Here is a 27132-nt window from a genome sequence, read left to right on the forward strand (position 1 = left end):
CCTTCAGTTGCTTTGAAGATACCCTGGAGTCCTTTGAGACCTCGCTGACTATTACACTCCTTGCTCTTGGAGTGATCTTTGTTGGTCGATCACTCCTGGGAAGTGTAAAATTTGTCTTAGATTTCCTCTCAGATTTCTACTCAAATCTTTGGAACCTTTTCCAGCCTGATGAACATCAACAATAGTCTTAACAGACACCACAAGATATGAGTGGACGAAGGGGAGTCTTGTCTGAATACAAAACATTAGTTTTAGTCTGATACTCTGGTGCTAAACTGTGACAGCTACTGTCAGAAAATCACATAGTGTTCCTTTCAATACATAGGAGTTCTTGACTGTGTTAAATTTGAGTAAATGTGAAGTCCTGTGTGTTAGACAGGATGCTGGGCGTTGTCTGAACGCTTCGAAGTCTTTGAACACTTTCTGAGTACAAGACATTAAGCCTCTCTGAGTCAAAGCTGATGATGGAAATTAGTAATAAGGCAGAGAGGCTGTGTGAGCGTGTGTATGACAAGAGGAGATATTAGAGAAAGAAGTGGCTCTAAGTGTAAGAGACGATATGTGAGTGCGCCTTTGTGTGAGTCAGGGATTGAGTGTGTGTGTGTGTGTGTGGTTTCAGGAGAAAGACTTTACCAAGCAGTGTCTTTGTTGTAAAGGAGCACACATTACACAGTTGGGAGGATAAAGGGAATTTGCATAAGACCAAGAACCCAGAAGCCCCTAAAATCTTGCTGTTGTCCCACAACACATACAAACCTAAACCAGATCGGACATGTTTTGCTTGTGTTTGTTCTCCCAAGAAGTATAGCAATAACAAAAAAAAAAAATCAGGTACCATATTTTTTTTCACTATAAGGCGCACCTAAAATACATCAGTGCACCTTTTAATCTGGTGCACCTTACGTATGAATTTTACCAGTCAGGTTGTAGAAGCAAGAAGCAGTAAAGCCTCTCTGCTACAGTGTTTATACAGGAGTTTCAGTTTAGTTCTCCAGCACAGAGACTGGAGTAGTATTAGCATTAGTCGCTAACCTCTATTTCTCCATTCAGAGGTGAGTACCATTGGCCTGTAGCTTGCTGCTAACCCCAGCCAGCTCTTTCGCCGTTCAGAGGAAGTGTAGCCTGCTAGCCCTGCTGGGGCAGCATTAGCATTACCCGCTAAGCGCTAGTTTTTTGCCATCAGAGGGCATAATATCAGACTGTAGCCTGCACCTTTACTGTGTTAAAACACGATACGCTGGATGAACTGCAAGCTGATATCGCTCTGGCTTACCGTAACACTCATGGTTCCTCTGTGTAGCACTGTCGGGCAGCATTACCCGCCAGTGGTTAGCTGCTTATGCTAATGCTAGTAGACAAAACTGTGGAAATCTAAGCTTACTGTAAGTAAACAGAAGTGCTTTACTCACCCAAATAAACAGTTTTCTGGAGAAAAATCTGTGTAGATTAACATCCAGTGCTTGTTTGACTTAAAAAAAGGTTTCTTTTACAAAGTTTTTGTTTTCTTAGCTTAGCTTTACTTAACTTAGTTAGCTACACCCCCCACCCCACCACCACCCAGCAGCAAAAACTGCTGAATTACAAGTTCCTTATAGAGTCTCTTAAAATGCACCTTGTAATCCAGTGCAATTTATTGTGCAAAAAATATGGTAAATACTGGGTCAGGAAACTATTCTGTTTTGCAGGGGGAAATGTAGTACAATTTTACTTTAAGCTGAGTTGAAATAGTGAAATAGTTATTAAACTCATGAGAGCTTTTTGAAAAAAATTAGCTACTGCATCTACCTCATCTGTTTTCATTTGATACATATATATTGCTGCACTAAAAGGCAGTAATTCTTATTTGTGGAAGATTAGTTTAATGTCACTTTGAAATAAATTTGGAAAAAAAGTAAGCAATGATATTATTTTAAATAGTTCCACAAACACTATAAATAAACCTAAAATTCTCAGAATATCAGTATTAATAGAGATATTTCTCAAAAAACTCTCTAAAGTAAGTTCAGGCCAGTGTGGGAGTAAGGAGGGGCAGAGCGGTGCTTCAGCACAATTCAATCAACTGTGCCTAGTGTGAGTACATTCTAAATGTGTGGTACTTCTAAATCTAAAATTTATAAGGTATTCTGGCTTGTTTAATACTTTTTGTTTGCATAATAATTATGTATGTGTAACTGTATAAATATTATATTTACAGTGACATAAAAAAAGAAAAGGAAAAATAAACTGAGAGAAAAGAGGTGTGTCCAAACTGTATAAAGTAATTGATTAGACAGAATATGATTCATAGGGCAGGTAGAGGGTAGGTGAGGGTAGGTTATTTAGAGATAAGGCTGTAATCTGTTATGGGATGTGCAGGGATGGTGAGGAGACAGTCATGGGTTGCAGGTTTATTTGAAGAGTGAGATAAAGCAGCTGGAATGTGTGTGTGTGTGTGTGTTTGTAAGTGTGTTTGTGAGAGAGAGACAGACAGTGAAATAGCCAGTGTTGGCTGCTGCAGTGCTGACTAAAAGCCTGAGCAGTGTGTTGCTCACTAAACCTCCTCGTATCTTTCTGCCTCCTCAGGGTGAAATAGGATTGGGTTTGATTAATTTTGCCGGCACAGTGAGAAAAAGTCAGTGTGTGTGTGTGTGTACATGTCTAAATGAATAACTGTTGGTGTGTGAAATAGCCTCAAATCTCTATCTCTCCACTATGAGTCAGTCAGCAAACCTTTACTTACAGTAAAGAAGGTATTTACAGTATATACAGTGAGTCTGAATTTTCTCTTTACTTTCATCTTCTATTGTTTTGTGTATTTATTATATAGGGCCTAGGGAAAAGTTGTGACTTCTGCATGAACCCTCAGAATGCCACTTTCAGCTGTAATTATGTCTTCAAAGACCACTTGCTCTCCTAACACCTCTAACAAACAAACTATTTCTGACCTCATTCCTTCCCTGCTCCCCCTCTTCCTTTCTTCCTGCTTTCTTCATCTATCCCAATATTACACCCTAGCCTTGTTTAGTCCTTGCTAAATGTTTTATTTAAATTTTTTTTATGTCATCTATTGCTTACAGTGGCATGTAAAAGTATTGGGTAAAATTCTGTAAACTACAGACAACATTTTTCCCAAATTCCAAATAAAAATATTGTCATTTAGAGCATTTGGTACCACGTTAAAATAAGGCTCCTTTAAAAAGCGTTTATTAATAGTTTATAAAGGAGTTTGTTAATGGTTGTTAATTAGGTTGTAATTATTTTAATAACATTAATAAGCACATACAACACATAAATATAAAGAACAATAGTAAAAATGACATTTTTAAAATATATAATAAAATAATATAAAAAGCCAGTTTAGTCATTTAATGTTATTATAGTAAAATGAATACATTTATTAACAAAAATGTTAATTATGACTGATGGAAAAGACAAAGTAAGATAAGCATCTAGTAAGATCTGAGGTTTAACAGTATAAATGAATGTGAAAATCACGATTTGGTACACAACAGGCCACTGTTGCCCTTCCTAATTTTTTTAAAGGCTTTTTAAAGGTTTAGAACCTAATTAATAACCATTAATATACTCCTTTGTAAACTATTTATAACCCCTTATAAAGGAGCCTTATGTTGAAGAGCATTTGTTAACTGAAAATGAGAAATGGCTTAAATAACAAAAAAGATGCAGAGCTTTCAGACCTCAAATAATGCAACAAAAGTAAGTTCATATTCATAAAGTTTTAAGGGTTCAGAAATCAATATTTGGTGGAATAACCCTGTTTTTTAAAACACAGTTTTCATGCATCTTGGCATGTTCTCCTCCACCAGTCTTACACGCTGCTTTTGGATAACTTTATGCCACTCCTGGTGCGAAAACATTTAAGCAGTTCAGTTATTCCAGAGGTTTTCAATTTGGTGAAATCAAAGCAACTCATCTTTTTTGAGTAATCTCTTATTTTCTTCCTAGTGCTGAATAATCTAAGTAAATATAAAAGTCACTTTTAAAATGATGATTGCATTTATTAAGAGAAAAAAAATCCAAACCAATCTAGCCCTTTTTTTGCCCCTCCATAAATTAACTGTGATCACACTCTTTTGGAAAGCTGAGTTCAGTTTCACTACTTAACACAAACAGGCCTGATTACTGCCAGATCTGTAGAATCAAGAAATCACTTAATGAGACATATCTAAATGATCTCAAAAAGCAGCTTAATATGCCTTGATCTGAAGAAATTCATAAATAGACGAGAAAACTAAATCAACATCTGTCCATCTGCCAGGAAAAGGTTATTTAAATATATAAGTCATTTCTTAGGCTTTGGGACTCCAAACCACATTGAGAGCTATTATTTACGAAAAAAGAAAAAAAAAAAAAAACATGGAACACTGGTGAACCTTCCCAGGAGTGACCGGCCGACCGTAATTATTCCAAAAAAAGGGCATGAACAACTCATCCAGGAGGTCACAAAAGAACCCGTTCAATCTGAAGCGTTCAATCTGAAGGTCTCACTTGCTTCAGTGGGTTATTTTAATCTGATGTGTTGTTTAAGATCTTTTATGTTCTGTTCTGGTTTTGTTCTGATGTTTTGATGTTTTTGTTATTAGTGATGGCGACGCTGCAGCTGCCGGTGAACAACTTGGCTAACCTGGCCAACCTGCCTCCAGGCACCAAGCTGTACCTGACCACGAACAGCAAGAACCCCTCCGGCAAGGGCAAACTGCTGCTCATCCCACAGGGAGCCATCCTGAGAGCCTCAAATAGCGCAGGTTAGAACACTGCTGCTTCACACACACTCACACACTCACTTATACAGACACTCACTCGTACACAGCTCAGAGTACAGTCTTTTCCTTTTTTACTTACAGATATCTCTTTCCCTCTCTCTCTCTCTCTGAACTTTTCTACAAGGTGTTGAAGCAGGTTGATGTGAGGTTTATCCTTATGTGACTTTCCTGTTCTACTTACTTTGAATAAAACAAAAATTCTCCCAGAGAGAGAGAGAGAGAGAGAGAGAGGGAGAGAGAGAGCAGTGAAAGAGTCCAACATAAAGCAGCAGCAGCTGCCAGGCTGTTTCGTTGCGCTGTCTGTTCCTGCTTTAATAATGCATGACTGTATTTATACATCTGCAGGGTAATCCTTCTGTATTAGCTTCCAGCGAGTCTTTATTAAAGCTGAGAGCTGTGCTTGTTGACTGTGACTACAGGTGTTAAGTGTCGGAGTTTGATGATAATGAGGATTAGATAGACAAGAATGTTAACTAGAGCTCTACAATCAATTCAATGTTAATTCTAATGTTTGTAGGGTGCAGCTATCGATTATTTTTGTAATTTTGTACTCTACTGAAAAATCGATTCAATTAATCGAATAATCAGATAAAACAATTTTGCTTGGTTAAAGAGCAATTAAAAAGATGCAAAAGAAAACAAGAAATTTCACTTAATAAGGAATGGCAACTTGGTTTCCTTGTAGAGCTGGGCGATTAATCGATTTTATCGATTAATTTGAGTTTTAATTTCCAACACCGGCGCTCCCGTAGTTCAGTGTAAGCTTAGCCCCTACCTCCCTCCCGCGCACACATCCTCGCCCAAGCAGTTCAGATCACCTTTGTCCTTGCGTTAAAGTATAAATAAATATAAAATAAATGATAGTGCACAGATATAACCTGTCTCTAGTAGATATATAATGGGTAATTAAAGCAGTGTGAATTTTTCTTTTGCTGAAAACGACAAAAAAGTGGTACTCTGATGTGATAATTAGGTGTGGGTGATATGGCACGATATTTGCGATATTATCACGAACGATACAATATGGCACACTCCTACTGCACAGTGTCTGAATTTATCTTTTTGTCTCATTGGCCAAATGTACTCCTAGATAAAGAAATCATGCATATAGTTTTTCAGCCAAAGTAACTTCAGCTCAGCTAACTGTAACATGTATTTAGCACGTTTATATTCTGAACTCCACAGCGCTGTGTTTACTGTTTACATAAAGCCTGTATTAAGTTTAGAATTTTCTCCGTTGTAATAAACTAACCACACACATTAGACAGTATTAATAATAATCGGCGCTCCACAGCTCTGTCATTATGTTATTGAGGTACATTAATGTTAATCTCATTAATTTGTTATAAGTTAAATTTACCTGGTCTGCCGGCTGAGATGGTGCAGCATTAAAACATGCTTTTGTGGGAGGCGAGAGCCAAGCTGCACCGAATACATGTCACAGTTCGAACCTAAAATGTTTTTTTTTTTTCTTGTAAATTCACTGTTTTTCCTCCCTGCATCCAAAAAACGCTGTTCAGAAACCTCCGCCTCCTCCTCCTTCTTGGGCGCTGAGCACGTTGTGTCAAAATAAAAGTCGAAAAAATTCCACGTTTTTAAATTAAATAAATGATTACTCAAGGCACAGAAAATTAATCGATCAATTTTTTAACCGAGTAGCTCTATTTACTCGAGTAAATGTTTCACCCCTAAATGACTGTACTGAATTGTTGATACGTTTAGGTTCTTTTTTTTGTTGCACATTTTGTTTGTTTCGCTGGTCCTAATTTCAATTTGATGTATTTTTAAAGAAAATCCTTTTTTTCTTTCTCAATGTCTCTCTCTCTCTCTCTCTCTCTCTCTCTCTCTCTCCTATCTCAATGTGTAGGTCATCAGTCTCAGAGTTCTTCTGGTTCTGCTCAGTCCTCCAGCAGTGGTGGTTCTGGATCCAGCACCAGCCTCTCCTGTACCTCCTACATACTCAAACAGACCCCGCAGGTAACACACACAGCTCTGTACTAAAACATATACAGCTCTCTGAAAAAAAATTTGAGAGAACTTCAGTTCCTGAATCATTTTCAGTGATTTTGCTATATATAGGTATTATGTGTATAAGTAAAATTAACATTGTGTTTTATTCTAGAAAAACTACAGACAACATTTCTCCCAAATTCCAAATAAAAATATTGTCATTTACAGGATTTAATGGCAGAAAATGAGAAATGGCTAAAATAACAAAAATGCAGAGCTTTCAGACCTCAAATTATGCAAAGAAAACAAGTTTTAAAAGTAAAAAAATCAATATTTGGTGGAATAACCCTGGTTTTTAATCACAGTTTTCATGCAACTTGGCATCATGTTCTCCTCCACCAGTCTTACACACTGCTTTTGGAGAACTGGATAAACAAATCAAGCAAAAATCACAATTGTTTAGACTATAATTCTCGAATTTTATGTGTTGGCCTTTGAGAAATAAAAGACAAAAACAGCTCATAAAAAGTTGCCATTTGTTTTCTTGTGAGTCCTGATTGGTGCTTTTTTAGTTATACACTGGTGGGCGGTAAGACGGAAAAGGTTAAGAACCCCCTCAGGTAGAGTTTAAAGGGAGTGGCATACTTTTACACACTTGTGCACTCCCAACTCTCTCCATCTCTCTCTCTCTCTCTCTCTTGCACTCTCATTATATATATCTCTCAATCTCTCTCACTCCCTCTCACTCTTGCACTCTCTCTCTCTCTCTATATATATATATATATATATATATATATATATATATATCTGTCTGTCTCTCTCACCCTCTCACTCTTGCACTCTCTCTATATATATCTCTCTATCTCTCTCTCTCTCCCTCTCTGTCTCGCTTTCTCTCACTTTTGCACTCTCTCTCTCTTTATCTCACTCTTGCTCTCTCTCTCTCTCTCTCTCTCTCTTTATCTCTCTCTCTCTATCTTGCTTTATCTCTCTCTCTCTATCTTGCTTTATCTCTCTCTTTATCTCTCTCTCTCTCACTCTTGCACTCACTCTCTCTATATCTCTCTCTATCTCTCTCTTTCTCTTTATCTCTCTCTTTCTATCTCTCTCTCTCACTCTCACTTTTGCTCTCTCTCTCTCTTTATCTTGCTTTATCTATCTCTCTTTATCTTTCTTTCTCTCTCTCTCTCTTTGTCCTCTGTATGAAATCGTTAGTCCTTGCCTGGAGGTTCTGTAAATGGCAGCCGGACCAATACATCTTACCACTCTTCTAATACACATTATCAATCCGTCTGTGCTCTTCTGACCTCTGTCCCTAATGATCTTTGCAGGGCACGTTTCTGGTTGGCCAGCCAGGGGGCTCCGGGAAACAGGGCGGGGCCGGATCCTCTGGTCATGTTGTGTCAAACCCTGCCTCCGTTACGCAACAGGCGATTCGGGTCACAGCAGGGCAGAAAGCTGCTATACTGGCTCAGGTAAGAGTCGTGAATGAACCACTCAAATCAACAATGATGTACAAGATGGGAAGTATTTAAGGTTGTGTTGTTTTTTTTGTGTGTGCAGAAATCATATATCATTTATATATATAGCAATTTTTTTTTTAACTCTTGTTTATGCGGTGTATAAAACACACAGCATATTTGAGATGCATGTTTGATGCAACAACAGCGGCACCAGCGTTGCCCCACATATTTTGCGTGTTTGGATAGTTTCAGACACTGTTGTCCCTTTGACGACTGCATCTGGGTCATGAGGAAGAGCTTGATAGGGTTATGGGAACCAAAGAAAGAAAAGTTTTTACATTGAAGTAGATTTATGTTGGTATTAAAAATATATATATCTTAAGAATCACGTTTAATTTTTTTTTTTAAGCTGTACATAAAATTTCAGTATAACTTTTTCTAACGTCACAGAGCTGCAGAGAATTTCCTGAGGCTGGCAGCTGGGCTCATCACAGAGAAAGCGTTGTAGCCTTGCTGTAAAAAAGGACAGTTTGTGCTCCTGCACAGACTCCAGCACAAAGGAGCAAAGCTTCATGTGAAGTTTCGGTTTCACCTTAAGCTGCATCACAGGAGCTTTCGAAAATGTTGAGTGTCTGACAGCTGGGCTTATCACTGATTTTTCATTTAAGCTTGTTTTTAAAAGGGCACATTGTTTAACCACACCCAGGTTTTTGGTTTAGTTCTCCAGCAGTATTAGCATTAGCCGCTAACTCTTTCGCCGTCCAGAGGTGAGTGTTATTGGCCTGTAGTCTGCTGTTAACCTCAGCTAGCACTGCTGGAGCAGCATTAGCATTACTCGCTAGCAGCTTGCCGCTAATGCTAATGCTCCAGCTTACCAAGTGTTTTACTCACCCAAATAAACAGTTTTTAGGAGAGAAACCTTGACTTGTTTGACTCTTCTGAAAATGCTTTTTTGTTTTATTTTTTTATTTTTTAAGAATTACAGTTTTGTTTACTTAGCTTAGCTTCACAGGTCTTGCCACCCAGCGGTGAAACCTGCTGATTTAGAAGGAAAACATGGCAACACCCCTATTCCTTACTAGTGTCACAGAAAATGCATCATAGAATCCGGTGCGCCTTATATATTAAAATAGACCAGAAAATAGACGTTCATTGATAGTGCGCCTTATAATCCCAGAGTGCCTTAAATCCGAAAAATATGCTAATTGTAATTTAGTAATTTAGTACATTAATGTTTATTTTTGAAGCCAAATAATCTGATTAAAAAATTTATTAGTCGATTAGTCAACAATTATTTCTACCATCCCCTCCATCTAATTAAAATTCTAAATGTTCTTTTAAAGATGTTTAAATATTGAAAGTTCTAATATTTAGTAAGTAAATATGTAATCTACTGTATTTGAGCATTTTGGAGAGAAGTTAACTGTGTTAGTGAACCCATAAGCCCTCTTCCACTGTGTTTCTGTCCCCAGCAATTGCAGTGTGTGTAATGCAGTACTGTTACAAATGAACAATTAGTCAACACTGAAATTTTAAGTTGACAAATGTTTATACCAGGCATTGTCCTTTATATTGACTAGACACCGCAGGCCTAGTTAGTTATTAGTTTATTAGTTTATTAATTTAATCTCTCTCTCTCTTTCTCTTTATATTGCATACTGTTTACTCACTTTCTCATTTTCCCTGACATTTTCTCTACTTATTGATCGCTCATTCTCTTCCTCCCTGACACTCTCTCCCTCCTACTGTTTGCTTCCTACACTCTTCCACAGAGCTGTGTTTGCTCAGTTTAGCGCATAAAAAAACAGAGGATAGCGGTTAGGATCTTGTAGGATTTTTATATATATTTGTGCATAAACCCTTAAAGCTCATAACGGCCATTTCACTGTAATCCACTAAAACCACTGAGCAAACTCATTGCTTGTTGAAGGAATAGCTCTGAAGACAATCTAAGTCACATATTTTTCCTTTTAGTCTGATACACATCACATTTCAAAAATCCTAAAAGAATTAAAAAACAAAGCACATTTCGCAGCTTGCCTTCATTACACCAGCAAATTCTGAATCCGAATCTAAAGAGGTAATGTGGGTCATGCGGCAAGACAACGACCCTAAGCACACAAGTAGTTTTACTAAAGAAAGGTTGAAGAAGAATAAAGTCATTTGTTTTTGAAAAATCAAGTGAAAGTCCTGATCTTGAACTGTCATATTTTTCGTACTATAAGGCGCACCAGCTTATAAGGCGGATTTTATGCGACACTAGTAAGGAACAGGGGCTTCGCTATGTTTTCCTTCTAATTCAGCAGGTCTTGCTCTACACAGATTTCTCTCCTGAAAACTGTTTATTTTGATGAATAAAGCATTTCTGTATATTTACAGTAAGCTTAGATTTCCAAATTTCTCCAACACTAAGGCTGGAGCATTAGCTGCTAACCACTAGCACTAGCCACAGTTAGCGCGTATAAATGCCGCCCAACAGAGCTACACTGAGAAACTCAGTTTCTCAGAGAGTTTAGGTAAGCCAGGGCATTATTAGCTAGCGGTTCATCCTACATAGCTTGTTTTAACACAGTAAATGTGCCAATATATAATATATAATGTCCAGTATACTCAGCTCTGAACGGCGAAAGAGCTAGTGTTTAGCTCGATTAGCGGGTAATGCTAATGCTGCTCTAACAGTGCTAGCTTGGGTTAGCAGCAGGCTAAAATCCGATTTCTCGCTTCTGCACGGTGAAAAAGCTAGCGCCTAGCGCAGTTAGCGGGTAATGCTAATCTTGCCCCAGTCTCGGTGCTGGAGACCTAAACTGAAACTCGTTTAAAACGCTGTACGTTAACCGAGTGGCTTTATACATAAGGCCATCGTATTATAAGGCGCGCTGGTGATTTTTGGGAAAATTAAAGGATTTTAAGTGCGCCTTACAGTGTGAAAAATACTGTAGTTGAAATATACCTTTGCATCACATAAATATGTAATATTATATCATTTTAAGTTCTAAAGGATTCACAAACTTCCAAAAATCTGTGTACTTAAGATTCAGGGCTCTCTTTACTTTGTGTGTTTTGGCAGGTGGTAGGCGGGTCTCAGGGTTCTCAAGTAAAACTATCAGATGGTTCTGTGAAAACAGTCACAGCGGCCACACACTTGTCAAAAACGGGCACTACCACTCTCAGAATGACCGGGGGGATCATCACAGCCACCAGCACTACTCAGAGTGCACCTGCTGCTGCTTCTGCCTCTGCTGCCGCTGCTGCTGCCTCCTCCTCCTCTTCACAACAGGTGAGACACATTGCATGTTGTAGTTTTGTAGTTCTCAGGCTTCAGTTCTTGTGAACTGCAGCGCTGGATGTTTATTTTTTGGCTGATTATCTAAAACTGCTTCTCTTTCTTTTTTAAGCCTGCAGAGGGAGCCGGTCTGCCCACAACACCGTCAGTTTCAGGGGCGAAAGCCGCAACGCAGCACCCTGTGTTGGTGGCAGCCAATCAGGCTGCAGTAATCAACGCCGCCAAGAGTGCAAGCTCAGCTGCTAACATAGCAAAAAGCTCTGGCAATTTGGTAACAGTCGGCAAAACCGTTAACATGCCGCTCCTTAGTCTGTCGAAAGGCTCGGGGACGGCAGTTGTTGGCGTGCCTAAAAGCGCCAGTCCATCAATGGTCACCACAGCATCACTTGTGGGAGGAGCTACAGTCAGTGGAAAAGCAGCTGCTGCAATATCTGGTAATCTAACGTCTGGTCGTTTCTGCTCATCGTGAGCTTGAATGAATATACAGTATATATTTTCCCCTAGATTAAGGATTTCTGTTTAAAATACCTTAAAAAGACGAACGTTAGCCTATCAGACAGAACATTAACAACCCCTCTTTATTTCTACACTCACTGTCACTACACTATCAGCTCCACTGAGCATAGAGGAGCACGTGTACCGTATTTTTTTGCACTTTAAGGTGCACCTAAATCGTCCCAAAAATCGTCAGTGGGCCTTATGTATGAATTTTACAGGTCAGGTTGTAAGAAGCAGTTAAACTAATCTACTGAAGTATAGTGTTACACAGCAGTTTCAGTTTAGTTCTCCAGCACAGGGGCTGGAGTAGCATTTGCATTAGCTGCTAATCGCTATTTCCCCATTAGCTGCTAACCCCGGCTAGCGCTGCTGGAGCAGCATTAGCATTTGCTAAGTATATATGACTGTAGCCTTTGCCGTGTTAAAACAAGCTACATGGAACGATCCGGTATCTAATATCACCTTGGCTTACCGGAGTACTCAGGATTTCTCAGTGTAGCTCTGTTGGGTGGCATTAGCCGCTTACCACATGTATCAGATACAGCAGTGCTGCTGGAGTTTTTAAACACTGTGCTCACTCACAGTCCTCCACACTATTAGACACTTCTACCGTCGGTGACACTGAGGTGTTTAAAAACTCCAGCAGCACTGCTGTATCTGATCCACTCTCTGTACCATCAGCTTAACACACACCAACACCTCATACACCACCACCATACCAGTACAGTCACTACAGTGCTGAGAATAAATCACCCTCCAACCAAATAATAATAAAAGATGCTCTGTGATGATGTATCTTGTGGGTTCTAACCATTGAAGAACAGGGTGAAAGGAGGATAATAATAAAGTTTATTAAGAAACAAATACAGGACTACAGTCTGCAATGATCAAAATACAAAGTGTCCTATATAAAAAGTGTCCTATATAAAAATGGACAGTGAGTGTAAAAACAGCTCATGAAAGGTCATAGGTGTTTCCAAACTTGATTTCTACTGTATATACAGTTTGTATATTCATTGTACTGTACATGTGTTTGTTCTCCTGTAGGGATGTTGAAGCTGCACTCAGGTCAGTCCAGCTCCCAACAGACGGTACTGACGATTCCAGCCAACCAACTCAAGCAGCTCAGCATCAGTGGATCCTCCTCAGGACTACAGACCATCCTCATGCCCGTGGGGAAAGGTACATTTACCATAGGCTCTTTATACGTCTGTCAGTCTACCTTATAGACTGTATATAGCTGGACAGAGCATCGTCTCTCAAAAATGAAGCCACCACAGGTCGGGCGCCCCCTGCTGTTCGGTTGCAGAAAGCTGTGTAACTCCACCCATCCCCATAGGTTTCAATGACAAAACAGACAACTTTCAATCACGTTTTTTTTCCAATATACTATAATTCTACCTGCAATATTTAAATGCAGCAGCTAGTGTAACCTCTGCTTATATTGTCAATTTTTTATATCCCCACAGAATTCGGTTTTAAAAACGTTATTCAGCTCTATTCAAAAAGGTGTGGTTATTGAAAAACAGCTGGTTATGGGCGGGACCAATAACAGACCGTCAGCTCCGCTCCGCTCTGCAGCCTGTGACCGCGAGGCAGCCCTCAGGGGCGGGGATATTTAAATGAGTAGGCTACTCTCCACAGTCTTTCTCCCTCCTCTGGTCTCTACTGCGCTCTACAGACTCGTGTTTCGGGGTCGCCAACATGGCGGAAGATTTTGGCTTCATTTTCATTGAATGAATGGGAACGGAGACACGACGTCCATCTTTTTTACAGTCTCTGGTCTACCTCATCTCTCTAGCTCTTATCACATTGACTGTGTTTTAGTTCGCTGTAGGTCTGCAGTAGAGAGTATTTCTTACATATGTGGCTTGATTAAATAAATGTATTTCAAATGAAGTGCCTTTAAAAAACTTACTTTAAACGTTTGAATCCTTTTTTAGTACATTTTTCACTCTCTTACTTTTATGCATTCAATCTGCTTCTCCCAATAGTGTTTAATCTTTCTGTTTCACGTGTCTGTCCACCCACCTGTTCATTCAAATATCCATTTATCCGCCCATCCCAGACAGCTGTCTTTGTGATTCTTTTCTACTCTCTTCCATAAATGTATATTTTTGTCTACTTATATATATATATATATCTGTGCATTTATTCCACACACTTACCTGAGCACCCACCTATTTACCTACTTAAAGGAGAACTTGAACTGGATTTGGGTTGGACTACAAACTTTTGTCGAATAGTCCAACTCCTCTTACCCCCAGCATTCTGAAATACAGCACTTTTAACTGATGCTGCCAACAGGCTTACGATGCTAGTGATAGGGGCATAGTGTTGCTCATGCAAAGAAATCACTATTTTTACCTATTAACAAGCTCAAAGTAGCTCCACACTTAATTGATAGAATTTTAAAAAGTGAAATCTTGAAATTAAGACATGATAATTCAACTGAAGAGTCAACTTATTGTGACTTAAGTTCCAGATATGTATTTCGAGAATGATTCATTTCGAGAATGGTGTAAAATTAGTGATTTCTTTGCATGGGTAACGGTATGCCCTTTCACTAGTATTCACTATTAAGTCTGTTGGGAGCATCATCTAAAAGCACCATACTTCGAAATGCTGGGAGTGAATGGAGGGGAGCTGTTTCACACCAGATTACTGCTTTAAACACACACACTCACCAGACCTCTCACCCACCCATACATCTATCTATCCTTCCACATCGTTCTGTAGAATATACCTTCATATTCTCCTATCACTCTTTCCAGAGATTGCTCTGTTCTTACCCACTTCCTCCTACCCCTCAAGAGACCACTGCAGTACAGAATTAAATCTCTCCCAGCAGGAGCTCAGTGCCCCACACATCCTCAGCCTGAGCATTATTCACCCTACTCATCTCAGGCTGGAGCTGATGATCCCACACTCCCTCCTCTGGACACGGCATTGTTCATCCTACACGCTCACCCATAAACATCAAACATCAGCTGAAGCACAGAGCACTTTTACCCAATAACACCTACGTATGCCTCCATCTGCCTGCTCACTGTGGTTTAGTTATTTAGTCATTTTAAAGCTAAATGCCTGCAGTAGAGAGCATTACTTATGTATCTGTTTTGCGTAAATGCAGCGTCCCGTAAAACGTTTTTTTGTATCCATCGATCACTTGCTTTAGCTGCTTGTATATTCGACTAAAATTGCGTTTCAGATTGATTTGATAATTTTTTCCGAGGCAAGTGTGTTTTCCAGCTCGTGGAGTAGATGTGTTTGTGTGTGTGTGTGTGTGTGTGTGTGTGTGTGGGCAGAGCACCTGAACATCATAGTGTTAGATGAGCCGTTTCCTGTAATGGCACTCACTCTGTTGCCATGGCGACGGGGTATAATGGGGTGCAGGAAAAAGACAGAGTAGGGGAGAAGAGGAAGAACGAGGAATGGAAAGGAAAGTAACTGATGTAACAGCGGAATGATGAAACTACTGTGAGCTATTCATTATTCCTTATGATCAATTTTCTCGATCACTATATAGAGTCCTATAATGAAGACTAGGGAAATAAATGATTCCGGACATTACCGTAAAAATTACTCATTACTGCGTGATGGCAGTAAAGGCAGATTCAATGAAAAGCGTTCCAAACATGTTGACATAACTCTACTAAAATCCTGCACTCGGAGAGTCATGCAAGACTGGAAAAAGGAAATGTGTTTATTTGAGTAAAAAACATGTACAGCTCTGGAAAAAAATAAGAGACCACTTGGTGGTATCATGATGAGTTTCTTTGATTTGACCAAATTAAAAACTTCTGGAATATAATCAAAGGAAGATGGATGATCACAAGCCATCAAACCAAGCTAAACTGCTTAAATTTTTGCACCAGGAGTGCAGGCATAAAGTTGTCCAAAAGCAGTGTGCAAGACTGGTGGAGGAGAACATGCCAGGGTGCATGAAAACTGTGATCTAAAACTCCTTAGAGACTTCACATGCAAACTTTCAATCTAGACTCCATGGTGAATTGTGAGTGTTCCTTATGTGCTCAGGTAATGTACACTGCTTTATTGCAGGGTTAGTATTTTCAAAGACCACTAAAAATGATTAAACCTAAAATAGTGGGGAAAAAATAGTGAATAGGGTACAGTTTGGTACAAAGTTAAACTTATTATTATAATAATGGTTAGTTTAAGTTTGTTACCAAGTTACTCCTTCGTTCACCCCTCTGCCCATGCTCCTGACAACCTTTCGAATCATCCATCCATCTAATCCACCCATCCATCAATCTTTCCATCCACCCACAAATCCAACCAACCACAAATCCACCCACCCATCAATCCACCCCAAAGCCCACCAACCCCCCCATTAACCAATCTACCTACCAACCAATCCACCAACCTACGAACCAATCCACCCAACAATCCACCAAACAATCTAACCACCCACCAATCAATCCATCAACCCACCAATCCAACCACCCACCAAACAATCCACCTACCAATCCAACCGCCTACCAACCAATCAACCAACGCACAATCCAACCACCCACCAACCAATACACTAACCCACCAATCCAACCATCAACCAATCCACCCATTAACAAATCCACCAACCTACCAACCCACCAATCCAAACAACCACCAATCCAACCACCCACCAAACAATCCATCAACCTACTAACCTCCTATTTCCTGACTGGAGGTGGAGCTCAGTAGCAAGAAATTGCAGTACTTACATGCTACTGCTCGGAGTGTGACGTGTTTAATAAGCATGTGTGTGTTTTTGTGTGTTATACAGTTGTGCAGTCTGGCTCAAAAGCTGCATCCAGTGCTCAGAGTGGAGCTGCTCCTTCTACCTCTACACCTCTGGCTCAAGGTGACACACACACACACACACACACACACACACACACACACACACAAACACACACACAAATACACAGGTCTGGGTGAAATGAAAGTTATTGTTAATGATATGTAATAGAATCAGTGTTATCAGTGTTATCAGCTTGTGTTTGTGTATATCTAATTATAGTTAAGACTGAGCCTGGAGTGATCAGCTCCTCCTGCTCTACCCCAGTGACCCCCACGTCCACCCCAGTATCCACAGCAACTACACCCCTACCTACAGCCACAGCAACTCCAGCTACTGTTAAAGTGGAGCAAGGCACCGAGACCACAACAGCTGAGCTCATTAAGTAAGAACACACACACACACACACACACACTCTCACGTGGTACTGCTCAGACAAAACTTTAAAAATGAAAATACATTAATGTTTCTGGGATCGCATCACGTTTCTGTACTTGTGGAGCATTTCTGAGATTGCGTCGCGTTTGAGTTTGCATCGCATTTCTGAACTTTTAAAGCATTTTCATCACGTTTAAAGCTTGCATGACTTCTAAGTTTTAATTGTGTTTCTTAGATTGCATTGCATTTCTGTACTTGCAGTGCATATCTGAGTTTGCATCACCTTTGAGTTTGCATCGCGTTTCTGACCTTGCATCACGTTTCGAAACTAAGATTGCATGTCTGGCTTTTATTTACGTTTCTAAGATCACATTTCAGTACTTGCATCACTTTTCTGACTTTGCATCATGTTTCTGAACTTGCATTGCCAATTCACATCGTACATCATTGGACTGGGACAGGTATTGTGTCTCATGATTTTTGTCACGTCCCATGGAAACTTAAAAACGCTGCCCTGACCTGCAGGATAGGTGTCTGGGGTTTCCAGCACTGAATGTAGATCAGAATTCTGCTAGATTTACTTGTCTGTTCACACAGAATTTTTTTTTTCTATAAAAAAAAAATCTGACTTGACCCAACTTTTATATGTTTTTAAAGTTTTACATTTTAGTGTTTTTTTTTTATTTCTTTTTATTCATTTCATGCTGTGGACAGTTCTCTGTTAGATCTCAGCTCATTTTGTTTTTAACTGTGTTTTTGAAAACACGTCTCAGATCTCAGTTCAGGCTTTTCACAAAGAAGCGTGTGGTTCTGAAGGAACGACATCCCCAATCCCCAAACTAAACTAACTCTCTCTCTCTGACTCTGTTCTTCTCCTCTCAGCACTGAGCATATTGAAACCATGCTGCAGCTCCTGACGGCTGCGGTGAAGAAGTTTCCTTTGATCATCCGAGAGAAAAGTGAGAGGAGTTTTTTATTATTTATTTATTTTTAATAAATGCAGTTTAGTCTCTTTTTTATGTGTGAAACTGTACTTCTCTCTGCAGTTGTCAGATTGTGAGTAATGAATCGTGTGTGTATTTTAATATGTGTTTTGTGTGTTTGTGTTCTGCTGGGTTGTGTGTGTTGCCAGCTGAGGATTCCCATCCGTTCTGTGCGACCTCTGTGGAGCAGTATTATTCCTGGAACATTGGAAAACGGAGGGCTGCTGAGGTAGAGAGTTTGTGTGAGGTTGTGTGAGGTTGTGTGAGGGTGTGTGAGGGTGTGTGAGAGTTTGTGTGAGGTTGTGTGAGGTTGTGTGAGGTTGTGTGAGGGTGTGTGAGAGTTTGTGTGAGGTTGTGTGAGGGTGTGTGAGGGTGTGTGAGAGTTTGTGTGAGGTTGTGTGAGGTTGTGTGAGGGTGTGTGAGGGTGTGTGAGAGTTTGTGTGAGGTTGTGTGAGGTTGTGTGAGGGTGTGTGAGGGTGTGTGAGGGTTTGTGTGAGAGTTTGTGTGAGGTTGTGTGAGGTTGTGTGAGGGTGTGTGAGAGTTTGTGTGAGGGTGTGTGAGTTTGTGTGAGGTTGTGTGAGAGTTTGTGTGAGAGTTTGTGTGAGAGTTTGTGTGAGGGTGTGTGAGGGTGTGTGAGTTTGTGTGAGGGTGTGTGAGGTTGTGTGAGGGTGTGAGAGTTTGTGTGAGGTTGTGTGAGGGTGTGAGTGTGTGTGAGGTTGTGTGAGAGTTTGTGTGAGGTTGTGTGAGAGTTTGTGTGAGAGTTTGTGTGAGAGTTTGTGTGAGAGTTTGTGTGAGAGTTTGTGTGAGAGTTTGTGTGAGGTTGTGTGAGGGTGTGTGACAGTTTGTGTGAGAGTTTGTGTGAGAGTTTGTGTGAGAGTTTGTGTGAGAGTTTGTGTGAGGGTGTGTGAGGGTGTGTGAGGGTGTGTGAGGGTGTGTGAGGGTGTGTGAGTTTGTGTGAGGGTGTGTGAGGGTGTGTGAGGGTGTGTGAGGGTGTGTGAGGGTGTGTGAGGGTGTGTGAGGGTGTGTGAGGTTGTGTGAGGTTGTGTGAGGGTGTGAGTGTGTGTGAGGTTGTGTGAGAGTTTGTGTGAGGTTGTGTGAGAGTTTGTGTGAGAGTTTGTGTGAGAGGTTGTGTGAGGGTGTGTGAGAGTTTGTGTGAGAGTTTGTGTGAGAGTTTGTGTGAGAGTTTGTGTGAGGGTGTGTGAGGGTGTGTGAGGTTGTGTGAGAGTTTGTGTGAGAGTTTGTGTGAGGGTGTGTGAGGGTGTGTGAGGGTTTGTGAGGGTGTGTGAGAGTTTGTGTGAGAGTTTGTGTGAGGGTGTGTGAGGGTGTGTGAGGGTGTGTGTGAGGGTGTGTGAGGGTGTGTGAGGGTGTGTGAGGGTGTGTGTGAGGTTGTGTGAGGTTGTGTGAGGTTGTGTGAGAGGGTGTGTGAGGGTGTGTGAGGGTGTGTGTGAGGGTGTGTGTGAGGTTGTGTGAGGTTGTGTGAGGTTTGTGTGAGGGTGTGTGAGGTTGTGTGAGGTTGTGTGTGAGGTTGTGTGAGAGTTTGTGTGAGGTTGTGTGAGAGTTTGTGTGAGGGGGTGTGAGGGTGTGTGAGGGTGTGTGAGGGGGTGTGTGAGGGTGTGTGAGAGTTTGTGTGAGGTTGTGTGAGGGTGTGTGAGAGTTTGTGTGAGGGTGTGAGAGTTTGTGTGAGGGTGTGTGAGAGTTTGTGTGAGGGTGTGTGAGGGTGTGTGAGGGTGTGTGAGGGTGTGTGAGAGTTTGTGTGAGGTTGTGTGAGGGTGTGTGAGAGTTTGTGTGAGGTTGTGTGAGGGTGTGTGAGGGTGTGTGAGGGTGTGTGAGGGTGTGTGTGAGGGTGTGTGAGGGTGTGTGTGAGGGTGTGTGAGAACATGAGGATTGTCAAGCTGAAATGTGGAATTCGTGCTTCATCTTAGCAGATTTCTTCTGTCGCACACACTCTTGTTTCTCACTCTTTCTTTTTCCCATGCTCTCTCACTCTCTTTCATGCTGTCAATCACTCTCTCTCAGGCTATCTATCAATCTTACTCTAGCGCTCTCTCTCGTGTGCTTTCTCTCACATACTCTCACTCTTTCACGCTTGTTCTTTCTCTCTCTCTAAAGCTCTCGCTCTTCCTCTCTCTTGCTATAACTCTTGTGTGAGGGTGTGAGAGTTTGTGTGAGGGTGTGTGAGGTTGTGTGAGGGTGTGAGTGTGTGTGAGGTTGTGTGAGAGTTTGTGTGAGGTTGTGTGAGAGTTTGTGTGAGAGTTTGTGTGAGAGTTTGTGTGAGGTTGTGTGAGGGTGTGTGAGGGTGTGTGAGAGTTTGTGTGAGAGTTTGTGTGAGAATTTGTGTGAGAGTTTGTGTGAGAGTTTGTGTGAGAGTTTGTGTGAGAGTTTGTGTGAGGGTGTGTGAGGTTGTGTGAGAGTTTGTGTGAGAGTTTGTGTGAGAGTTTGTGTGAGAGGTTGTGTGAGGGTGTGTGAGGGTGTGTGAGGGTGTGTGAGGGTGTGTGAGGGTTTGTGAGGGTGTGTGAGAGTTTGTGTGAGAGTTTGTGTGAGGGTGTGAGGGTGTGTGAGAGTTTGTGTGAGGGTGTGTGAGGGTGTGTGAGGGTGTGTGAGGGTGTGTGTGAGGTTGTGTGAGGTTGTGTGAGGTTGTGTGAGGGTGTGTGAGGGTGTGTGTGAGGGTGTGTGTGAGGTTGTGTGAGGGTGTGTGAGGGTGTGTGAGGGTGTGTGAGGGTGTGTGAGGTTGTGTGTGAGGTTGTGTGTGAGGTTGTGTGAGAGTTTGTGTGAGGGGGTGTGAGGGTGTGTGAGGGTGTGTGTGAGGGTGTGTGAGGGTGTGTGAGGGTGTGTGAGGGTGTGTGAGGGTGTGTGAGAGGTTGTGTGAGGGTGTGTGAGGGTGTGTGAGGGTGTGTGAGGGTGTGTGAGGGTGTGTGAGGGTGTGTGTGAGGGTGTGTGAGGGTGTGTGAGGGTGTGTGAGGGTGTGTGAGAGGTTGTGTGAGGGTGTGTGAGGGTGTGTGAGGGTGTGTGAGGGTGTGTGAGGGTGTGTGAGAGTTTGTGTGAGGTTGTGTGAGGGTGTGTGAGAGTTTGTGTGAGGGTGTGTGAGGGTGTGTGAGGGTGTGTGTGAGGGTGTGTGAGGGTGTGTGAGAGTTTGTGTGAGGGTGTGTGAGAACATGAGGATTGTCAAGCTGAAATGTGGAATTCGTGCTTCATCTTAGCAGATTTCTTCTGTCGCACACACTCTTGTTTCTCACTCTTTCTTTTTCCCATGCTCTCTCACTCTCTTTCATGCTGTCAATCACTCTCTCTCAGGCTATCTATCAATCTTACTCTAGCGCTCTCTCTCGTGTGCTTTCTCTCACATACTCTCACTCTTTCACGCTTGTTCTTTCTCTCTCTCTAAAGCTCTCGCTCTTCCTCTCTCTTGCTATAACTCTTGCTTTCTCATACAGTCTTTTATGTTCTTTTTCTCTGTCTCATTCACACTTGGGCATTCTCATGCTCTCTCTCTCTCTCATTTTCTCTCTCTCAAGTTCTTGCTTTTGCTCTGTCATGTTTGCCATCTTTGACTCTCTGCTTTCTCCCTCATCTTCTTCCTCTTTTCCCTATCTGTCTTGCTCATGCTCTCAATCTGGTTCTTTCTCTCTAAAGCTCTTGCTCTTTCTCTCACTTGCTATAACTCTTGCTCTCTCATACTCTCTCTCTCTCTCATCCCCTGTCTCTCGCACTTGGCCTTTCTTTTTCTCTCTTGCTCTCTCTTTCTCTCTCGTACACTGTCTCTGATACACTCTCTTACATATCTTTCTTTCCTTGTCTCTCGCACTTGGGCTTTCTCATGCTCTCTCTCATTTTCTCTCTCTTAAGTTCTTGCTTTTGCTCTCTCATGTTTGCCCTCTCTCTCTCTCTCTCTCTCTCTCTCTCTCTCTCACTCTCATTCCCTCTTTCTCATGTGATTTCTCTATCATTATCTCACACTTTTTCCTATCTCTCTTGCTCATGCTCTCACTTTCACTCTTACACTCTCTCTCGTACACTCTTTCCTGCTCTCTCATATCCCTCTCTCTTGCACTTCTCTCAAGTTCTTGCTTTGGCTCTCTTGTACACTCTCATGCTCTCTCTCTTTCTTGCCCTCTGTCTCATGTGCTTTCTCTTTCGTCCTCTCTCTCTTCCCTATCTCTCTTGCTCAAGCTCTTTTTTTTGTTTCTCTTTCTCTAAAGCTATCTTTTCACTCTTAAGCTTCTTTCAATCTCTTGCTCCATGTCTTGCTTTTCTCCTGTTTCATGCTCTCTCTTTTATTCTTTTACACTTGGCCTTTCTCATGCTCTTTCTCATTTTCTCTCTCAAGCACACAGAAAAAAATGTGTGAAAGCATGAGAAAGGCAGTGTCCCTCTCGCTCTCCCTCGTACTCTCTCTCTGCTCTTGCTCTGGCTCTCAGGTATATTCTTTCCCATCCTGTCTCTCATGCTCTCGCTCTTGTTCTTTTTCTCTCTCATGCTCTCTCTTTCTCACATCATCTTCCGTTTGTGTCTCACTCTCTCTTGTTCTTCTCTTCTTGTGTATGTAGCTCCAGCGGGCCGTAGCGGTGAAGCGTCTGGTTCAGGATGTTTTGGACCGGAACCCCCGGCTGCAGGCCCTCAGCCCCCCCAAAACCAGAGAGGTGGTGCAGTGGTGCCGCCTGCGGGGGTACACCCCCCCTGACCCAGAACCCCAGCGCACAGAGGAGGACTCCTTAGAGGACATACTCACACAGATAGACAGCGAGCCAGGTGTGTGTGTGTGTTAAACCACGGTAACGGTGCACAGTGGATCAGCTCATTCAGTTCATTATATAAGAGAAATGCTGATAATGTTATTGATGATGCAGAACACTCTGCAAGACTGACCATGATTGGATGGTACTGCCAAAACTCGGTGCTCGTCATTGGTTAGATGTGGTTTCGGGATTTATTTTTATTTATTTGATTTATTTATTAATTTTTTCGATGAGAAATGTGCCTGTTTTGCTTAATGGAGTGCGATAATTCTGACCTTTACTAATTGAAAAAGCCGTAGTCGCAATTGTGTGTGAGATTAGCCCGTAGAGTCCTATAAAAATGATTCAATCGCCCTGAAACCCATTTCAGCTGAAATACCTCCATCTCGTTTGCATTGTGAAAATGTCTGTGCGTGTGTCTCCTTCTCAAAACTTTTTGATAAGTTAACTTTCAGTGCTCTGTGTTTGACTACCTAGCCACAAATCTACATTATGCAGATGATACTATGTGATACAGGTTTAAATAGGCATGTTAGTAATTATTATAACTGATGGAGTTGCAGTTGAGCTGAACATCAAATCCTGCAAACAACCATCAAAATGCTGCCGCCCACACTGGCATGTTAAGTGTTTCAGTGAGTGTAAGAAAATATTAATACATATGGAATACATATCACGGACACAAATGGTTTGAAAACGTGGAACCATCTGTGCCTGTGATGCACATCCTAATTTTTTTCTGTTTTAATGCATCGTGTCACCCCTAGTGTCCCATGACTTTTGCCAAGATATGTGTGTGGGGTCTCCTGCATTGAATATAGATGTGATTTCCGCCAGAGTGGCTTGTCTGTTCACACAGACGATTCTAGACAAAGTCAGCTGGTCACCATCACTAGCACCCACTATTAATAAACGTCTATTTTCTGGTCTATTTTCACATATAAGGTGCACTGGATTCTATGGTGCATTATGCAACCTTCTAATTCAGCAGATCTCATTGCTGGGTGGTGAGACCTGTAAAGCTAAGTAAACAAAACTGTAAATCTGAAAAAAAAATATATATAGTCAAACGCTGGATGTTAATCTACACAGATTTGTCTCCTGAAAACTGTTTATTTGGATAAGTAAAGCGCTTCTGTTTACTTACCGTAAGCTTAGATTTCCAGATTTCCTTCATAGCTAGGTGCAGCAGCATTAGCATTAGCAGCTAACCGCTAGCCACATACATAGCTTGTTTTAACACGGTAAAGGCGCAGGCTACAGCTCATAATACTCACATAATACTCTGAACGCCAAAAGCGAGTTTAGTGGCTAATTCTAATACTGCTCCAGCAGTGCTAGCCGAGGATAACAGCAAGTTACAGGCCAATAATACTCACCTCTTAATGGCAAAAGTTAAACTAAACTAAACTGAAACTCCTGTATAACACTGTACTTCGTTGGAGTGGCTTTACTGCTACTTAATAGCTGACTGTTTTTTTATACATAATGTGCACTGGGTTATAAGGTGCACTGATGATTTTTGGGTTATAGTGTCCTATATGAAGAGCTGTGTTTAGTGTTATAACGGGTTTTGTTTTAACAGAGTGTCCCTCAACTGTGACGGACAGTGGAGAACTGTGTCAGCGTCTGGAGCAGCTGCAGAGAATTTTGAAGACGGAACCAGAGGAAGACAGTGATGAACCTCTGGATATTGTCACTGTTAAAGAAGTTAACAGCTCAAGGATAAAGGTCAAACAGGAGCAGGAGGAGCCGGAGCAGGAGCCCAAATTCTTTATGGGATCATGTCCCTCTTCACAGTTCATCAGAGACACGGCCGGGCAGGTGAGGGGCAGTTTGGATGGCAGTTTTACCTTCTGTCCATCTTTTACTCTCTCTTTTGTATTCCAATTGTATTTGACCAAATACTTTTTTTTTTTGCTTTATTTCTTAACTTCTACAAACCATCACTGATTGTAGAAACTTCACACTAGACCTCAAGCAGCTTGGACTGTGTGTCTCTCCACTCTTCCTCCAGACTCTGCTCCCTCGATTTACAAATGAAATGCTTTTAAATGTACTGATGCTCAGTGATGGTTTGGAGAGACATGTCATCTGCTGGTGTTAATCCACTTCATGCTTTCCTCTGCTGACAACTTTTTCTTTGAAAGTGTTGTGTAGGCATGTCTAGGAGTCAGCCTCTGTGAGCCTTTTTTTAATAGGAAATCAGGGAAAGCACTTTTACATGTTCAACCTGCAATTACTTACATATATATCTGCACGCTGAGTATTGCAGCAATCTGGGGTGCCTTATTGTTTTCGTTAGTCAGTATATACGTCTCATTGTTTTATTTATTTTTTTATTTAATGTCCGTATCCGTAAATTTTGGGATTTAGGGTATTTAGAGCCCTCTCTGGTGAGATAGGACAATTGCACCAAGCATGCGGGTGTGATGCGGTCCTCTTAAAGAGCGGGTGAATCCGATTCCAGGTTATGTTCAGTGAGAGAGAGAGAGAGAGAGAGAGAGTGAGAGCGGTCACGGAGCTCTCTCAACCATTTAAATGCCAATTCGGTATTAATCCTGGTATTACCGTGGACTCGTCGCATTCCTTTTTGGCTTTTGAGCTTGCTTCACTCCTTGTTTCTTTGGTTTTACTATGGTTGAATGAGTGAATGAGCCCTTCTGAAGTCTCCATTGCTCCACCAGCCGTAAGTACGTAAAGATGTGTGAGGTGGCCAGAAGAAATCCTGCGAAAAGCAAAAACAAAATAATACAGACTGCCCCTTAAATAAAATTAAAGATAAATAAGATAAATTCTTATTTCTGCATCCACCATTTTTGATCTGTCAGTCTCTGTCGGTTCACTCTTTCAGATTGGTGTGAGTCTGCAGCCTGTAGAAGTGGAGAAGAACGTCTTTGCTGCTGTGGTGGAAGCCATGATTCTCAAGGTCAGTATTTTTTTGGAAGTGCTGCAGAATAATAAACAGCATTTTTTTTCTTCTTCTCTCTTTGAGAAGTGCTGCATTGTGTAGAACCCTCTCCTTTTGTTTAAACTCCTTATTCTCCTTTTTCTCCCTGTCTCCAGGCCACAGAGCAGTTTGCCAGTGAGATCTTGAGAGAGTCGCTTGCCAGCGCCTATGGGAAGTCACCTCAGAACAGGTCTCTGCACACACCTTTCCTTTCCCACCACTGCTTATTCCATTCAGTTAGCATTGAGCTGTCGGGCTCTTACCATCTGTTCATCTCTATCTTTGTGCCATTTGTCCGTTAACTTCAGTGCACTTGTGTATTTATTTATTCATCCGTCCGGTTTGTAGGTCCTTACACATCTGCTTCTATCCGTGTCTATTTCAGGACTTTATATTCATACTTTATAATATATTTAGTCTGTAGCTTTTATCCCAATCTATAGGCTTCTCTACACTCTTTATAGCCTGAGGCTCTTAATTACCTTTTCAGAATGCTTACAGTACAGTATATACAGCAGCACTCACACTCCCGCTGTTTAGCCCAATAGCTGAAGTGACCAAAAGGAGAATAACATTCAGCCCTGATCTGCTGTCAGTGTTTATGGCCACAGCCATGATTTCTTTGTGTCTGTGATCTCTGTACACGGCCTCAGGGAGCAGGCTCGCTGCACATCTCTGTGCTGTTTCTGCTCCCCTGACTCAGCTCATGAAGCTTTGATGAGTACCGGCTCAGTCGAATCAGGCCAGTTTTTAAAGCGCGGAACGTATAAAAGTTCTGCAGTTGAGAACAGCTTCAGTAGGAGATCAGAGATAGATAAGGACTCTGTGTAGCGCACACTGCTGTAGCTCTGAAGTTTGTCCGTAATGCGATGTGAATTTTAAGGAGCCACATGTCCAAAGGGGATACAAATGGAGCAGTAGTTTCAGTGCATAACAATGACTAGTGTTATATTTTAATTAGGAGACACATTTCTTATACTGTGTTCTGTTTATCTTGTGATTCAGAAGCAATACTAGTTGATGACGCATTATATGATATTCTGTACATATTAACACTATGACAATTTGTCCACAGATAGATGTTTGACTGATTTTACAAAAAAAATTTTTTTTTATCCTATTTTCTCCTCAATTTACAAGGCCAATTACTCAACCTCCTCATTAGGACTCCCCCCTATTACTAGGGATGCCCCAACACACCAGGAGGGTGAAGACTAACACATGCCTCCTCCGATACATGTAAAGTCAGACTCCACCTTTTTTTGAACTGCTGTTGATGCAGTATTGCTGAGTAGCATCACAGCGCACTCGGAGGAAAGCACAGCGACTC

General features: G+C 41.4%; 1 protein-coding gene across 2 annotated transcripts in view; it reads left to right on the forward strand.

Moving 5' to 3' along the window:
- yeats2 (YEATS domain containing 2) overlaps nucleotides 1-27132 on the forward strand; it is a 74919-nt gene that overhangs the window by 36542 nt on the left and 11245 nt on the right. The window contains exons 15-28 of one of the 2 annotated variants that reach the window (XM_022673143.2): nucleotides 4584-4745; nucleotides 6631-6740; nucleotides 8045-8188; nucleotides 11244-11453; nucleotides 11572-11893; nucleotides 13005-13139; nucleotides 16744-16821; nucleotides 16981-17143; nucleotides 18019-18095; nucleotides 18251-18348; nucleotides 22664-22865; nucleotides 24438-24676; nucleotides 25707-25781; nucleotides 25919-25992. In XM_022673143.2, the coding sequence (XP_022528864.2) occupies nucleotides 4584-4745; nucleotides 6631-6740; nucleotides 8045-8188; nucleotides 11244-11453; nucleotides 11572-11893; nucleotides 13005-13139; nucleotides 16744-16821; nucleotides 16981-17143; nucleotides 18019-18095; nucleotides 18251-18348; nucleotides 22664-22865; nucleotides 24438-24676; nucleotides 25707-25781; nucleotides 25919-25992 (2089 nt within the window). The remainder of the gene's footprint in view (nucleotides 1-4583; nucleotides 4746-6630; nucleotides 6741-8044; nucleotides 8189-11243; nucleotides 11454-11571; nucleotides 11894-13004; nucleotides 13140-16743; nucleotides 16822-16980; nucleotides 17144-18018; nucleotides 18096-18250; nucleotides 18349-22663; nucleotides 22866-24437; nucleotides 24677-25706; nucleotides 25782-25918; nucleotides 25993-27132) is intronic. The other variant, XM_022673144.2, reaches the window with a different exon arrangement.

Source organism: Astyanax mexicanus, chromosome 4, assembly GCF_023375975.1.
Source record: "Astyanax mexicanus isolate ESR-SI-001 chromosome 4, AstMex3_surface, whole genome shotgun sequence".
Classification (NCBI taxonomy): Eukaryota; Metazoa; Chordata; class Actinopteri; order Characiformes; family Acestrorhamphidae; genus Astyanax; species Astyanax mexicanus.